This window comes from Hordeum vulgare, chromosome 7H (assembly GCF_904849725.1).
Source record: "Hordeum vulgare subsp. vulgare chromosome 7H, MorexV3_pseudomolecules_assembly, whole genome shotgun sequence".
Classification (NCBI taxonomy): domain Eukaryota; kingdom Viridiplantae; phylum Streptophyta; class Magnoliopsida; order Poales; family Poaceae; genus Hordeum; species Hordeum vulgare.
The window spans coordinates 14473748-14491646 of record NC_058524.1 but is presented as its reverse complement, the minus strand read 5'-3'; the positions used below and the strand labels follow the sequence as shown (position 1 = coordinate 14491646).

Sequence of the window (17899 nt, the reverse complement as noted above, 5' to 3'; positions counted from 1 at the left end):
TTGCCTGTCCCCATATGTAGTATCATATCCAAGAGAGTTGTAACATTGTAGTACTACAATAGCAGGTAGAGGCATGACAAGGACAGGAAAAAGTTGATGTATATATATCAGGACACTTGCACATGCCAAAAATTACAGTGGGGGAGACACCCTTTGGGACAGTGAACTTAAACTAAAAATCTGTTTTTTTTTTCCTTTCTTTTCTCTACCTTTGACAGTGAAATCCAACTAAGTATCTGCTTTTGAACTTAAACTAGAATCTGTGTTTTTTTTTTGTTTTTTTTCCTTTTTTTCTGACAGTGAAATCCAACTAAGTATCTGTTTTTTTTTCTTCTTTTCTTTCTTTTGTACTGAATGAGTAGATGCGGCAAGCGAGCAGCATGATGACGTGTCGCCGCCTTGTGAGCTTCGATTGGCAGCTGATGACGTGTTAGGAGGGTCCAAACACTTCATATTTGCAAACTGGGCAGGTCTGTTTCACCAACAGTTAATCCCATGTCAGCAATTGCACTTTGCAAAAAGCCATAATTTTTTTCTAAGCTTTGACAAAAGGTATAAAGTAAAAAATAAATTTTACCTTGTCGATCTTGAGCCACTTGGTGATGCAAGTTGCATGGTAATTATGTTTGCAGGGCAAGGTTATGATGTTCTCCCTGTTTTTGAAAGCTGACAGACACACAGTGCAAGTCCTGCATCCATTGGTTGGAACAGAGAGAGAATCATCAGTGAAAGGAGGGAGATTTACAGCCAAAAGATTAATTAATTAATTACCAGCAGTACACTGGTGATTAATTCTCATCAGTAAGGATTTTATATTTTATTGAGAAGGTTGTGGGCTCACTCATCATTGTTTGTCTTCTTTGAAAAGAACCCTGATCCTGACTTGTACTTCCATGGCACCAAATATGACATGAGCTCATCAGACAAACCTCTGCTCTCATTTCCCACTGATTCCACTAGTTCCTGCCTTTCCTGGAATTTTTTTGCAGAAAAAAGGGACTGGAATCAGCAAGCAATATTTCTGACAAACACAACTAACCGCGGCGTGCTATTTATTGACAAAGAATTCCTGCATTCCAAACGGGGCCTTTACAGGTAACGGAAAAAGAAACTGTGGGACATTCATTGAAGACAAACCTCATATGTCATGTTGTCCGGATCAACATCGATGTCGTTGTCATCATCATCCTGCCTAGCAGCCTGCAAACCATTCTCGGAACTTTTAGTTTGATGCAATTAACAGATAACTAATTTCACAAGCAAGCAGCTCTAGTTATATCGATTCACATAATAAATCACCTCCTCTTCGTCGCCGCGATCATCATCGTCATCGGTGTCGGATGGGGAAGGCACACAGCTTATATCTGAATTTAAGCCACACAGAACACCCAGTATATCAGATGATGATCAACAGACATCACGTGCCTTCTCTGAACTGAATCAAAAGCATAGCGTACCGTCTTCCTCATCGTCGTTGGGAGGCGTGTCCACATCCAGATCCTCCATATCCTGCAGCATCCTGGCGTATTTGAGGTCGGCCGCGATCTGTTCATCTGAAGTTCCGGAGGTTTCTGCTGCTGTGCCTCTGCTGCTCTCCCCATGGCAGCAATGTGTGCTCCAGGACTGGTGCAGGCCGTCCTAAGAAAACAGATCAGAACTGTTACTTTTGAGGGGGAAAAAATGGTTTCAGTTGACCACAGAATTTTTCTTGAAAAGTGCAGATGTTAATATGAAGCATACCTGGTGTTGGAGAACATCGCCGATCACATACTCGAGGAAGTCATCGTGGTTCGCATCGTCGCCGGCGGTGCTGTAGTGCACGGTGATCCTCCGGAAGGCGCCAGGCGGCCCGACGGTGGCCATGGCCACCGGCGTGAGGCAAGAACCACCGGTTAGTTACCTACAACAACCTCACCCAGTGTTAGTTAGGATCAAAGATACTTTCTGATTAAGAAGCAGATTCATTCCAACCTCCCTTGATTGAGCATGAGAATTCTGCTTGCGAAAAAAAGAACTGAAAAAGAATCCCCTGTCTCTCCCTTTAGAACAGGCAAAAGAAGCAGTAGTAATGATTTCTGATGAGGATCTTTCGTTCAGAAGATCGACGAAGGCGCGGAGCGGAACCGAAGCGCGAAGCTCCGTTGTGACGAAGAGGAGAGAAGGATGAAGAATCATGAACAGGGTTGATTGGAGGTGCTTACTTTTTCTCCGTTTCTTCAGAGCCTGATGATGATCTCCCTTTCCTGCTCTTCTCTTCTCTTCTCTTCTCTTCTACCAGCTGAGCTCTCACCTTCTCAAGGTTGGAGGGTTGGGTGCTTTGTTAATGAGGGGGGTGGTTGGTTGGTTAGCTCCCTCCAAAGTACTTACTCATATATATATACGCGGGCTGCCCGCTCTCGCCGTCTCTGTTTTTTCTAGAAAAAAGAACCGTAGAAGAGGCCCCGACGATATATAATTTTACTAACAGAAATACAAATAAGTACAAGAGGGAAGCGCGGGAGATATACAGAATGTGTGCAGGGAGAAAGAGACCAGGCCTATAGATAATCCTCCTGTCTCTGTTCACTGCATCCCCCAACTGAACTAATTGCTGATGAGCTTTCATCTCAGATTTCATGATCTGCCTTTATTTTCTTCCCCCCTTCCTCTGTTTTTACCTTTACATATGCAAACAACATCTTTTTAATAGAAATATGCACTAGGAATTCCTGAAATTACTCACCAATGAAAAACTAATTATAAATTACCACTGGTGCTATTTCAGAAAGAGATCTGACTTAGGCCTGAAGATAGCCTGTCTCTATCCTTCACAGGTGGCAAGGCAAAAGGTTCACTGCATACTCCAACTGAACTAAATTAGTGTTCAACTCAGGATTGTCTTGTTGATCAGTAGTTATGCGTGATAATAATTGTGCTTAGGGTCATGCCAGTTCCAGTTGTGAACAGCTGCATGATCACAACTGGCTTGTCCTGACCTCACCCTGGTGACTTGCACGGCCGCGTCATCAGGCGGGTCGTCGACGTCGCTGTTCGTTGCAGCGCCGGCGTCGACTCCGAAGTCTCCTCTCCTGACTGTAATGATCATCATCCACCACATGTTGCTTCTTGGTTTGGAGGCTTTTTTATTTGTTTAGTTTAAAGGCAGTTGTGGCTCCTGTGGTGATTAAGTAGACGCGTCACATGGAGCTGAATTCAGACAGGGATTTTATGCTCTTGGGATCATAAAAAAAATACCACATGTAGCTTCCTTGTAATTGCAAGATAATAATAGCAATAATGCAGACAGCCCTCTGAATCTAGGAGCATGTTCATGGACCTGCATCCAACAAAATATTTTATCATCTTATATGAGACAGTATAGAACAACAACAACGCCGTAATATACGGTTCCTAATTACATGATTAGTTAGTTCCATCCAGGTCATGCTCAAACACACCTAGTTAAGAAGTTTGCTATGTTCAAAGCTGATCTGCCACTGGGTGCCACAAGTGTGTGGAGAAAGAATCTTGACAGGTTCAAACCAGGCACTGGCATGATTATCAACGCACAGGATTAGGTAGCAATCCCTTTCGCGGCCCCTCCCCTGCCCAATCGGCACCGGTCTTATGTGGCTAAGAGCACCGACCACGCAACCGATCTCGACATGTCGCGTCAGAGAAATCTTTGTGGAGACAGATTTTCCGAGTAGTGTTGATCTCCAGTGTCGACACGGGGGGATTGGGTGCCAAGAAAAATAGGCCAAAAGGGTTCATGGTCAACAGTTAAGTAATGGTGATGAGTGTTGGAGGATGCCAAGCTGATTCAGCCTTGCTGCTAATACAAGTGGAGGGAGGCAAGATGTGTGAGATCATGGCTGATGGCCCGATGTGTGCAGCCTAGTATTTTATGTGCAGTGAGGATGTCAAGCTGATTAGGCTTCTTGTGTTCCTAGTTTAGGGTGAGAGAAGCAAAATCTATGAGATCATGGGTAATGGCTATTATAAATGTCATTCTCCTCTCATGAAATCAGGGGCCTCCAAGTCTTCTTCCCCTTATCCCCCTTCTATCTAAACTTTTCATCAGCACAGTCTATCTGATCTGATCTGGATCTGGTTTCAAAATGGCAAGCAAGTAGACAGCATTATCCCAGTATATACCATAGAGGAAGAAGAAAACTTCTCTTAGTGGCACAAGCAGAAATGAAAAGAGATCCCGAAGTAGGGAGATGCATTTGAAGTAAAGCCAGGAGCCCGCGAGCCAGCGCGACGTGTCGCATCGAGTGTCATATCTCCCAGCTGGCTCCGGTGAGCGCCGCCTAACCACGTGCGTGTGGTGCGGCCGCCCTCTCGATCTCGACATCCTGCGCCGATATCGACGTCGGGCAAACCTTGGTGGCCGTCTGTTGGGGTGGGGAGGTTGGTCGGGTGGGTGCCAGGGAAAGGCCAAGGATTTGGGGTCCAGGGTCAATCAACCAACCGAGTGACGGAGGACTCCAAGCTGAGCTAATTGGATTGGTTCAGCTCATCGTGTCCCTGATTCATCTAATTTGACAGGGCACTGCTATTTTGGTGTCAGTTGGTTGAGATGGATACCCTTTTTTGTGCCTTGGTGCCTTGCTGTATGTATCTCGTACAGTACATATTATCAATGAAAATTACCGGTATGTATCATGTACAGTACATATTATCAATGAAAATTACCGTAGAACAATTGTTCTATGGTTCACGGTTCAGAGTAACTGTGAAATAATACGTCGGAGAAAAACAAAGTGATGGCACACGTGAAATTATCCCAGTATAGCTCTGTACGTTCAAGATGTTAATGCATTTTTCTATAGGTTTGGTCAATCTTGAACAAGTTTGACGTGAGAGAGACAAACATAGAACTTGAATTATTTTACAATGGAGGTAGTACTGTCCAATCCCCCGGAAACGTGCACCTGGTTGGCATCTCTTGGATGGCCATCATATCAGACAAAAAAGATAATCCCATTCCCAAAAGGAAACAGAGATACACTTGTTTACCTTCACCCGTCCACTTGTGACTTTGTGGGTGCGGCAAGTTACCTCGATCGACTGTGCCTTGTGCTCTAACTAGTTTTACAACTTGGAACTGTGAAAATGACATGAATGGGAGTGTTGTTATTCACGTGTCTTGCCTGAATCGTCGACACCGACCGGTGCACGCCTCTCGATCCTAAACAGTGAAGACGACCTAGACCTGAATGGAGTTGTTCTTCACGGTCATTGTACGTACATACCTATCTTAATCCTCGGCATTGTCTGTGTGAAGTCAAGTTTACGTTGAGTTAGTATTTATCAAGCCAGTCTCGTCAGGATGTGTCGATTTAACCATTCGAGGATGAAACGTCGATGGCTTTCTTAGGATGCATCTCTGCAATCTCGTTCAGACACATGGGGTGGTTTTATCTTAGCTGAACGTAGCAAGGCTGCAGGATTGCACAAGTAACGTGGCGACAGTGAGACTCGGCCTGTAGTTTCTCGGTGTTCAGTTAGTTATCATACATTAACATGATCCCATTTTCTTTTTTGACAATACATTGTCCCAGTATATAACCATATATGGAGGAGGAACTGAGAATAGCGTTTTGGTTTTAGAAAGATTCAAAATTCGAAAATTTTGGCTTCAAGATATATGAAAATAATTGCACGACCAAACAAGGATGTGAGCGAGGCGTCTGTGTGCAGAATTTCAGAACGAAATATGTTAAAATGCGACTGGATCCATCGAGATTTCGCAAAACAAATAATAATAATAATAATAAAAATCCACCGATAGCCCCTAACCATGTGTGGCTAAGAAAGATCCGGCCAGGCTAGATCGCAAAATCTTTGCGGCCGTCTCATGAGAAGATTTTGATTAGTTGGGTTGGGTGCCAAGAAAAGGCCAAATACTTTGGGGTCCTCCAGGGTCAACTAACCAACCGAGTGATGAAGGAGAGGACACCCAAGCTGTTTCATTCAGCTCATTAATTGTGACAGGGACAAGACTATTTTGTGTCAGTTGGTGGAGATAATTACCATTTGAAGCTTTATACGCCCATAATTATTATTAGGCAGGGCTCCTGCCAATCACGCTTGTACTACAAAGCTGAAAATAGCCCACGGGGATAGTTTCCCCCTAAATTTTTTGGAGCTGGCTTTAAAACTTGGCCCTGTCTTTCAGGACATGCGACGGATCGCCGGCCACGCTAGATCTCCACTTTTCGACGTCAAGCGAATCTTCGCGGCCGTCTTTTGAGACGATTGCGCGCCACGGAAGAGACCAAAGACTTGGGGTCAAGCAAATGGCACTGAGCAACGAGGAGGATGCCAAGCCGATTCAGCCTATTGATTGTGTTCTTAATTCAGATTTGACAGGGACAAGAAGGCACTGTAGAGTACATTTTTTGTGTTAGTTTGGGGGGATAATTACACGCCCTGATTAGGCAGGGCTCCTGCGCTCATCAACTTTTTGTCTGCCTAGTTTGATATGGTTTTAGCTTAGCTCTTGAGGACATGAGGTGGTAACTTTGTCAGGTTAATCTGTGTAGCTCACTCATCATGAGTAGTGTGACTCAGATGGTAAATTCCTAATGAGCTGAACGAATCCTCGGCATTGACCACTGTCCTCCTTCTGGAGTGTCCTGTCTGAACATATGTTCACACCTTACCTTGGGCACACCGCGACGGCTTTCAATATCTAGACTGATACACAACGCGTAATTTTTTCTTACTCCACTAGTCTTTTACATGCGGATTTGAGCTGGCATGCATGGCGAACGACTTATTATTAGCAAGCTATTTCTGCAGGAGGCACACATAACGTGGCGACAGCGAGGCTCAAATCTCCAGTTTCGCAATGTTCAGTTAGTTTATCGCACATAACGTACATCATCCCAGTGTATGTATATATAGAGGAGGAACAGGACTTCTCTTGGTAGCACAAGCAGAAAATAAAAACAGATCCTGAAGCACAGAAATGCATCTGAAGCAAGGCAGGAGCTCGCGAGCGCGACGTGCCGCACCGAGTGCCTTACGATCCGACTAGTTTGATTCCTACGTGAAAATGACCTGAATGGAATTTGTTCTTCACGGTCACTTTTGCCTTTTCTATCTGAATCCTGAAAAATTGACCGACCGCTGTGCTCCTGGCCCTGGACTGCTGCATCATGTCCGTGTACAGTCAGTTCATGTCCAGTTATATATGGTTATGGACACTAACTACCGTTTGTGTCTGCCATGTGTCCATAACCATAACTAGCTAGTGCTCTTGCCAAGTCGATCACCTGGAGAAAACAGTCCACAGAGATAGCTTCTTCTCCTGCTCCTTAGTGCCCTGTCTGAACTCATCACTCCCAACAGCTGACATGTCTGAAGTCTGAACATGCCTTCACACCTTAGGCAGACAAGACAGCGACGGCTTTCGATGTCCAGATCGACGCGCACACCACACCAGTCAGCGCTTGCGAGTGCTGCAGCTCACATCGATCGACTGTCTTGTGCTTTTTCAATTTTTCAATTGAATTTGTGACTGCGAAAAATGACCTGAATGGAAGCGTTTTCGACGTGCGTATTTTTTCGACAAAGAGGGTGGATTTTGTTTGCTCAGCATGAAGCACCAAAGGATACAAATATATAGTGAGCAACACACCCGGCCTCTGCATAACATCTTTCTGCAGAGTACAGAACCCACTCCCCATCAGGCATCAGCCCAAGTTACATGTGCAGTTCCAGTGTACAGCTCAAGCGTAGGTAATGGCTGATGCACTCACTATATATGTGGCCTGCTACTATATGGACATCGGGAAAAACGGTCTCAAGGTTGAGGCTGAGTGCGTTAAGAAAACAAGAAAAAGAACAATTGCCAGAGCTTTAGCAAAGTGCACAGAGATTACCCATGCGTGGCCAAGAGAGGTCACCGGCCAACGCTAAATCTTCGGAGAAGATTGCGTGCCACGGAAAAGGCCAAAGTCTTGGGGTCAAGTCAACCAGCCGAGCAATATGGATGACGGCAAGTAGGCTGATTCAGCCCATTATTAATTCTGGTTGACAGAGACAGCGCATTTCTACTTTTTTTATTTGTGTGTTAGTTGGTGGGGATGGATAATCAGCCGTCTGTCCATCCGTGATTAAATTATCCCCCCTGATTCATCTGTTTTTCAGGACGTGAGATGGTAATTTTCTCCGGTTCATCTGTGTAGCTTGCTCATCAAGTGTAGTACTCCCTCTGTAAACTAATATAAAAGTGTTTAGATCATTTTTTAGTGATCTAAACGCTCTTATATTAGTTTACGGAGGGAGTATTAGGCTTCACAAAGTAAACAAATTCCTACTGTAGTTTTAAAAATAATTTCACATGTGTCTGAGACCTCGGCATTGACCGGCGTCCTTCTGGAGTGGAGTGTCCTGTCTGAACATACGTTCGCACCTTACCTTGGGCACACAGCGACGCGACGTGAGACGGATTTTGATATCTAGGATGATGTACGCAGCAGATCAAGGCAGGTCTCTTATCAGCGAAGCTATTTAGCTGAAGCCAGCAAAGCTGCAGCCTGCAGGAGGCACACATAACGTGGATGTAGTTTCTCAATGTTGAGTTAGGGATTGTTTGGTTTGTGACTAATTTTGCCAAGCTAATTCTTCCAAGTTCCAAGGCTTCTTCTAGTATATATAGAGAGAGGCAGAAAAGAGCTTCTCTTACTGACACAAGCAAAAACCTACTAAAACATATCCTGAAACAAAACAGGGAAATGCACTTGGATGTATCGCCGTCTTGTAAGTCGCGAGCGTAGCAGGTCGCATCGAGTGTCTCATGATTCGACACATCGATTCCTAACCGTGAAAACGACCTGAATGGAAGAATCGTTTTTTCTTCAGCCACTAGCTTCTGCATATCTATCTGAATCCTCAGCTTTGACCAGCGTTCTCCTGGTTCTGGGCTCAGTGGACGGTGTTCCTTCCTGTTGCAAAACATATCTTCCCGCGCAAGTTCTTGGCCGCTGCACGAGGAGTTGAGGCTGACGCTGAGTGCGTTGGGGAAGAAAAACACAGCTGACAGAGCTATAGAAAGTGTACAAAAGTTGCCGGTGCGTGGCTGTGGCTAAGAAAGATTACCGGCCAAATCTTTGTGGCCGGCCGTCTTTGGAGAAGATTGCGTGCCGCGAATGAGGCCAAAGACTTGGGGTCAAGGCAATGGAGGACGCCAAGCTGATTCATTACACTGTCTTCTTAATTCAGGTCGACAGGGATAGATGATTACCGCCTGTGCGTCCATGATTAAATTACACACGCCCTGATTAGGCCGGGCTCCTGCCCAGCTACATACCAAGGCCTGTGGGAAAAAGAAGAAGCTAATATATATTTAAAATGAAACATAGTAGGCAATATATATTTAAAATTTTGCCGTTAAGTTTTAAAGTCACAAAGTATACCAAAAAAACATGACACAAAACTAAGAAAACTTTGTTACAGTGTAAACACAAAAGCAATCGCTTTCAAATTTAAATTTCGTACTTCCTCTGTAAACAAATATAAGAACATTTAGATTTCTTTATGGAGGGAGTAGCAAAGATGGAAACAAAGCTAGTGGAAGAATGGTTGATAGGAGAGAAGCCCAGTGAGTCCAGGGTGACAGAGATCCCATTCCCGCTAGTTTTTCTTTTTCTTTTGTGAGATCAACCCGCTAGGGTTATGTCTCGCTCCTTGCGAGATGGAGCTCCATCTGGCCCCAAGCGTGCGGTATGGTAGCCCAGCCCAATAACATGCAACCTTACATCTGTCTTGACCGGTTTGGTTAGGTTCCATGCGCATTTTTTGTGTTTTTATTCATTTATTTATGGTTTTCATTGATTTCTCTTTGGATTTCCTATTTTTATCCATTTTCTTTGTATTGTCATTTGTTTGTCTTTTTCTTTTTTCCTTTTTATTTATTTTTAATACATGTCTACTTTTTTATTACACGTTATAAAATATTTCGTATACACATGTAATTGTTTTACGCAGGTTGAACATTTTTCAGATACATGCTAAAGATTATTTCAAGTACATGTTCAAAAGATTTCGAATACCCTGTTAATTTTTTTCCACTGTTTTCGAATGAAACATTTTTGGAAATCGTGCGTACATTGTCTAGATTTATTTTTCAAAATTTCACAAACATGTTTTCAAAACTTGTGAATCTATTTTAAATGTCACGGACATTTTAATGAATGGTATGCAACATTTTATGATATTACACACACATTTGATTTACACCAGATAATAATTTTTAAGTGGTACAGTTGTTTTTAATATGCTTATTTAAATCTCACTCACTATTTTTGAATGGTACACACATTTTTATAAATTATTCAAATAAGTTTTTACGCTGTGTTAGTATTATAAAATTTAGGGTGTGTCTAGGGGGCATGTAAATGTGCCCTAGTTATCACACATCTAAGTGACTCGGTCAAGGATAAAGAGAGAAAAAAAGGAAAAAAACCTACAAGAATCTCTGTGTAAGATCAGTAACATACGACTTAGATGTGCAATACTTTTGTCATATCTAGATGTGCTTTAGTGAAACTGTTAGATGTACTGCTCATTTTTGCTATGCATTCATCCTTACCATAATTGCAAGTCATGCATGTTAGCCGTAAGTTTGTTTTTTGCATTAACACATCCATGCAACCAAGCCACATCAACAAGTCATGCACGTCAATCATAAGTTACTATTTTACATTAGTTTTTTGTTGTTGTTGTCACGAATGTGTTGGTCGCTTTGAGCGTACCTAGGAGGATTTATGCTTCAGATTTTTCTTAGAAAATGACATTCTTTTGTACACATGTCAAAAGTATTCCATGTCATGCATTATTATGTCACATAAATATATTTTTCTAAAAAATATAACTTTAAAAATAATTTTCATTTTCTTTGCATTAGTTTCTCCCGTCTTCGAGCACCGCCTGTTAGAGGGTTCTCACCCCAACCCTCGGGATACCATCAATTTAAATAAATATAGTTAGTTACTTGTTTTTGTCTGTGGAGAACAAAGAGCACTCCCCATGCTTGAATCTTAGCATGGTGTCATAGGTAAAAAAAATTCTAATATGGCACCCTATTTAATGGAGAGAGAGAGAGAGGGAGGGAGGGAGGGAAGGATGAGAGAGAGAGAGAGAGAGAGAGAGAGAGAGAGAGAGAGAGAGAGAGAGAGAGAGAGAGAGAGAGAGAGAGAGAGAGGGAGGGAGGGAGGGGTTGTTCTCTCTTTCCTCAATCAATATGATTATTTTAGATAAAACACTACTATAACTAACAAAGTTTTATAGGTAAAAAATCTGATGTGCACCCTATTTGATAAGGATCGATTTAGATACATTAAACATGAGTATAGCTTTAAGATACACTACCTCCGTCTGGGTTTATTAGTCACCATCGCATTTTGGGTTAAACTAGACCACATTTTGACTTGCAAAATTTAAATGTATGTCACCAAAATATATATTGTTGGATTCATTTTTGAATGGAGTTTCCAATGATATTATTTTTGCTATGTGTAACTTATATTTTATTAGTTAAAATCGTGGTCAAAATAAGAATCAAAATAGAACACTAAGCCAAACTGGAAGTCAAACCAATCTATCTTTAGGAATCGTGCCCCTTGCCCGGTCAAGATACGCGAGTACTGATTTGTATGGCAACTTGTTATCTGCACTGCATAGATCTCGACATGTAATTAAATGCATTCTACTCCCTCCGTACCTAAATATAAGTTTTTTAAGATATTTCATTAGGTGTCTACATACGAAGCAAAATGAATGAATCTATACTCTAAATTATGTCTATATACATCCGTATGTAGTCCATTAGTTGAACCTTTAAAAAAACTTATATTTAAGAACGGAGGGAGTACATAGTATATGCCAACACCACTAGGACAGTCTTCCATCTTCATTTTCGTCAACTGATATTTTTTTCTTTGCTTCAAATCGCAGCGGCGGCTGTGACTATGGTGTTGTAATATTTTGGACCGAAAAGCATAAAACCACCATATTCTCGTCTAGGGTTCCAAAGAAATCACCACGTTGTTTTACTTCTAGAAGAAGCTGCCAACCTGGGCATACTTTTTCTCAAAAAACAATAGTGAGCCTATTTGCTCAATTTAAACGCGTATCTCACATGCCAGGCCCGCCAGTCACGCCGATGTGGTACTAAAAGTCGACACCACTTGCGTAGAAAATTTAGTCGGATGTGGGCCCCATTCGTCGGTGTTAACACTCCTCTCTTAATGCCCTATTTTTGAAAGTTAGGACCTATTTGGGACTGTTCAACTCCACCAAAATCAGCTTCACACCACCATATCCACTTTGGAGCAGTTTCATCAAGGAGTTACATTCTACCAAAGAGCATTTTATCATGTTTAATTTTTAGCTAGCTCCAGCTTCAAGAATGAAAACATTGGTGAAAAGTGTTATATTTCCTCTGTCCTATAATGTTACTAGTCTAGGTTATTATCTTTACAGTAAAGAGTAACATATGTACGATGTCATGCGGCATTATTTCTCTTCTTATTAAATCATTGTCACCTAAGAAAATTTGTTGAGCTGGAAGCTATGTTATTGCTGAGCCGGAGGGAGTATATGATGGGATGGCGTGAGGACAACCGAAGATGTATCCAATTACGGCTGGTAATGGTAGGTAATGGTGGATAGTTTTCCCCAACTTCAACTTCTAGAGTTTTTGAAGCACCCATTTAAGAGTGTCACAAACAAAGAAGTTGTATCTCATATTTTAGAGTTTTTTTTTACATAACGACATATCATTAAACCACCCTATTTGGCTTGTTTGTTTTTAGAAGGGAACTGAATTTTAGGGAGCGGGGGCCCTTAATGCTTAGACCCATGACCGAGGTGAGGCGTAGTCGTATTTGTTCGAATCTGATTATTATGTGTTTTCTGTACAGAGATCCAAGCCTAACTGAAAGTCAAAACCAAACTACATGAGGAAGGATGCCCCGTAGACCCGGTCAAGACAAGTAGTATACGATCGTATTTTTATGTCCACTTGTTACCTGCACTACGCAGATCTTGACATGCAACTTAATGCATTCTATAGAGCATACATCAACAACGATAAGTAAGTTGTACATCTTCCTAACTGTCGCACTGTATTTTTTGGTTCGAATCTCAGCGGGCAATGTGACTGCGGTGTTCATATTCTTTGAGAACCCATGTACATCAGCACCCATGATTCTTTTGATGCATTCCACATCAAGTCTGATGTCGAGTTTAACCCAGTTATATTTCAAGTATGATTATGATTCCAGCCAGACTGGAAGTCAAAACCAATGCATACAAGGAATCGTGCCCGGTCAAGATATACAGAGTACGTTGTATATACAGACATGCGACTTGACGATTTAATATTACATATAGTACACACACATTAATTTTTACATAGTAGTATACGAATGTCAACTTGTAACTTGCATGCGCGGCACAGTTCTCGACGTGCGACTTGAGGCATTGTACGTAGTATGATCTTTGGCCGTGCCTACTATAAATAACCCTGCCTTCTCCTACTTCGTACTCACACCAGGTTAAGTCGATCTTCTCCATTTTTTCGTTGTAGGTACTTTCTTTTCTACTAATGGCTTCAGCAGGCCTCGCTCTCAAGGCGACAGCCATGGCCGCCGTCCTTGCCATGCTGATCCTACCTTCCTCGGGCCGCTGTCCATCGCCGGAGCCAGAGCCGGCACCGCCATCACCGGCTCCTGAAATGGAGCCGTACTGGCCCGAGCCGACACCGGCTCCGGAAATGGAGCCGTACTGGCCCGAGACGACACCGGCAATGCCAGCGCCAGCGCCAGGGCCGTCGCCGTCATGGTCGCCGGTGCCACCATGTATGGCCGACTGTTACTTCAATAACACGTGCATATACGCGTGCTCAGACTCCATCCGGCTGATATGCACCGTTTGCAATTTGATGGATGGTCCTGACTGCGGCAAGTGCATGAACGCCGAGCTCGACAAGTGCGCAGCCAGCTGCACCGGCGACGGCTGTGACTACTGCGGTGACGCCACCAACAGTGCATGCGCCACCGCCTGCGCCTTCGATGAATGCAACTCGTGTAGGCAGGAGCGTGACGAGGCGTGCGTGGCCAAGTGCGGCTGGCCCGCCGAGTGCTACGGCTGCTCTAGCTGGTCCCCGTCGCCGGCGCCGGCGCGATAGCCTGTGCACTTACTTGTGTACGCATGAATGAGGGGCTTCAACTCGTGCAGTTTTCTCTTCCCATTTTGGTGGATTCGGCACCGGATGCGGTGATATCCTTACTTGTAAGCGGTGCAAAATTTCTGGTGTGTGAATAAAGGATGATAAGTTTGTCAAGAAAAAGGCAGACATAACGTGGCACATGGTGAAGCATGTGTATTAACTCCCACCTCGTTTCACATCTGTAGGCGCGATGCATTAATTCTCACCTTGTTTGTTGTTTCTTGATATGAATAAATGAATCAGAGGGTGTTTGGATCCAAAGGAGTAAAACTAGTCTGACTAAAAATAGTCTCTTTAAAAGGCTAAAGTTCCAAGCATCCCTGACTAAAGAGAGACTAAAACTAGTCTTGAGGCTAAAATCTTTTAGTCAGGGGTACCCCTACTAAAATGTGGATTAGTCGTCTCTCTTCTCATTTAACTCTTCTCCTTTAACAAATGCAAGTTCTGGATTGAAGGGTTTGGAGGATAATAAATGCTCATTAACTTGATTTTAGAGGGTGCTTGGATAGGTTTTAGTCCCATGACTAAAAATAGTGAGACTAAAACTTGCTAGCCTCACCCATGCTTGGATCCAAGTACTAAAGAGACTAAAATCAAGTTAATGAGCATTTATTATCCTCCAAACCCTCCAATCCAGAACTTGCATGAGGAGTTAAATGAGGAGAGAGATGACTAATGCACATTTTAGTAGGGGTACCCTTGACTAAAAGATTTTAGCCTCAAGACTAGTTTTAGCCTCTCTTTAGTCAGGGGTGCTTGGAACTTTAGCCTTTTAAAGAGACTAGTTTTAGTCAGACTAGTTTTAGTCTCTTGGATCCAAGCACCCTCTTAGTCTCTTTAGTATTTGGATCCAAGCATGTGTAAGACTAGCAAGTTTTAGTCTCACTGCTTTTAGTCATGTGACTAAAACGTATCCAAGCACCCTCTCAACTATTTTATGCCTTGATACTACTCGCACGACATGCAGTGATTATTAGTTCATTACATGCAATGATATTAATTAGCAAATAAACATTAAGTTTTTTTTTGTTTTTTTACCTCCGCATTAGTCGTGGTGGGCACCATAAAATGACTTATGCATCGATATGGAGGAAGTAGGCCAGGGAATACGCTTCACAGAGGATCGCGCTACCACACGCGTGCACCACCACGTCAGCTGAAGCTGAAATAAACCAAAGCCGTGAAAAGGAGTTTGGTCCACCACGACAGTTTGGTGGAGATGGTAGCACATGAAACACCAGGCCATGAAGAGAATTCCGGGCTGTTTGCATCCATGTCATAACTTGTCACACTTTGCCAATCTCATCTTAGGCAAATTTAACCAAGTTAAATATGTGTTTGGCTTTTGCCACAAGTAAGGAAACCATTTTTATTAGCACTAAGCTCCATATGTCATAGATACAAAAAGTACGGTAAGATTTTCTAAACAAGGCAAAGCGTGGCTAACTATTTAAACACCTCAGCTAAGGCAAATGTGCCAAAATAGTGGGGCAATACGTGACAAATATAGTCACAATCCAAACATGCCAACACAAACCTAGGGCTGTTGTCTCAATCCCCATACACCATGGGAACATGGGCAAATTTATAGTGCACCAAACCATCTTGTACTACCTGTACATCTAGTTAATATATCTCTACTATTAAAGCAGGATCGAACATCGTGATGGTTCAACCTACCGATGGTTCGACCTCCCACCGATCCCACCTCGTCCCCGAACAAAAAAAAAGAAACGACCTCGCAACCCCAGATCTCTCTCCCCCACCCCCTCCCTCGCAACCACCCCCTCTCCCCCGTCGGTCTCCATTCCCAGATCTCTCTCCCCCACCCCGTCCCTCGCAACCACCCCCTCTCCCCCGTCGGTCTCCATCCCCAGATCTCTCTCCCCCACCCCTCCCTCGCAACCACCCCCTCTCCCCCAAGACCCGGCGCCGCCTCCTTGTACGTCGGAGCGCAGTCACGCATCAGGGTCGGGGGTTCTGCGAGCAGCACCCGCCCCGCGAGCTTGCGGCCGCTCCCGCGCCGCTCGGGTCGTCGCCGCGGCGGCCAGGCACCTCGTCCGCGTCCCACCATGCCGGAGCCCACCAAGCCCCTCTCCCCCACCCAAGCCGCGGCCAGGGTCGGGGGTTCTGCGAGCAGCACCAGATCCTTGGCTTCCTCGACGGCGCCACCAGCGCCGCAGCCCTTCCCTTTCAGCTCCCTCCCGTCGCAGGACGCGAGGAGCGCCACCAGCAGCAGCAGGAGCGCGACGGCTCCTCGCTGCTGGTCGCGGCGGCCATGCTCTAGCTTGCAGCGGGAGGAAGGGCTCAAGAAGGTTGAATCATTGGGGAATGTAAATGTTCTGTGGATTCATTGGTTCTTTATTACTACTGTCGATTTTTTGTTGTTGTATATACTTACAGATGCATCCGTGAGCGGATTGATGACGCGAGGAGCGCTACAAGTTCGGGGAGCTCGCCCAGACCCACCCCGACATGCTCTTCCTCTTCGTCGACGTCGACGATGTCCTGGTAACCAATCATTCTGTTAATTCCCCCTAATTATTCTCACCTCATGGCTCGTTATTGTTTATGTACTTCAAAACATCACATCATTCTTCAACAACAAGATTTAGGCTGAAGCTTCTTTAGAGAAACAAAAACTGACGCGACATTTCACCGAATCAGTCAAAAAATAACCAATCATTCACCCCCCCTAATTATTCTCAATAAACAGTTATTCATCCCCCTAATTATTCAGTTCGTAATTTGCTGTGACGATTTTTGTTAGATGTAATTTGGTCTCAAGAAGGCTACTTAAGCTGATGAACTGCAACGATGTGTGCTGTACATACATGCAGGACGCGTCTTCCAAGCTGGGGGTGAAGGCCATGCCCACCTTCTTCCTGATCAAAGGCAAGGAGGTGGTGAAGAAGATCGTCGGCGCCAACTCACACGAGCTCCACAAGATTGTGGACGACGATTCGCTCGGCTCTGTCGTTACCACTCTCCCTGACATAGGCTGTCTGTTGGATATTGGCTTGCCGACAGTATCATGGAGTCTCCCTGCGAGGCCCGAGAGTCCCTCTTGCATCGGGTTTGTGTGATCTGATTCCATGTACATTTCCTGTGCACACTTTGTCCATGGTAGTTTCATGTATACTTCTCCGATCGCTTGTCGAAAATCGGAAATCGAATGTAGAGATATGATGTATATACTATTTTGATCCTGCACTATCCAGTAGGATTACTGTTGGTTGGTTCATCATTTATTTCAGCTATACTGTGCACTTCTTTTGCCTAAAAGGTGTCTATTCTTCCATCTTATCCACAAAGTTTTTAACAAAACTGTAAACATCCTAATTTCCTCGTTAATCTTTTGAGAAACGCAGTCAATTTTCTTGGATTTTAGATAGCTGCAGATGGTATTGGTGTTAGACTGTCAGTAAAGGTGTGGCATCTGTTTCAAATATTTCAGCAATTAAAGGACTCCCAGAAAAAAATTAAGATTTGTGGATGGTTGCTTCAATGTGATTCTATTAAGTTTTAGATAGCGGAGATGCCATTTCCATCCATTCATCTCTTCCTCAGGCTTGTCTAAATGTTATGATACAGTATGGCCTCTTTGTTTCAGGTTGGGCGAAGACGAAGAACAAGGTGGCCTCTTTGTTTCACTATAATGTAATCTTT

The 17899-nt window shown here is 43.7% G+C and overlaps 1 protein-coding gene across 1 annotated transcript; it reads right to left on the bottom strand.

Annotated features, from left to right (window-relative positions):
• Positions 1-81: 81 nt before the first annotated feature.
• LOC123411087 (E3 ubiquitin-protein ligase BIG BROTHER-like) lies at positions 82-2355 on the bottom strand. Its single transcript, XM_045104008.1, has 8 exons — positions 2202-2355; positions 1741-1900; positions 1458-1638; positions 1300-1364; positions 1138-1200; positions 842-972; positions 578-689; positions 82-472 (listed from the first exon to the last, which is right to left on the bottom strand). The coding sequence occupies exons 2-8, from the start codon at positions 1861-1863 to the stop codon at positions 431-433; spliced, it is 717 nt and encodes a 238-aa protein (XP_044959943.1). The 5' UTR covers positions 1864-1900; positions 2202-2355; the 3' UTR covers positions 82-430.
• Between the last annotated feature and the right edge of the window lie 15544 nt (positions 2356-17899).

What these genes read in the sequence shown, in the direction of transcription:
- LOC123411087 (XM_045104008.1), bottom strand. Translation starts at nt 1,863, where the DNA reads ATGGCCACCGTCGGGCCGCCTGGCGCCTTCCGGAGGATCACCGTGCAC. An exon ending in CAACGACGATGAGGAAGACG is followed by an intron (nt 1,365 to 1,457) that starts GTACGCTATGCT and finishes GCTTAAATTCAG; the next exon opens with ATATAAGCTGTGTGCCTTCC. An exon ending in ATCGCGGCGACGAAGAGGAG is followed by an intron (nt 1,201 to 1,299) that starts GTGATTTATTAT and finishes AATGGTTTGCAG; the next exon opens with GCTGCTAGGCAGGATGATGA.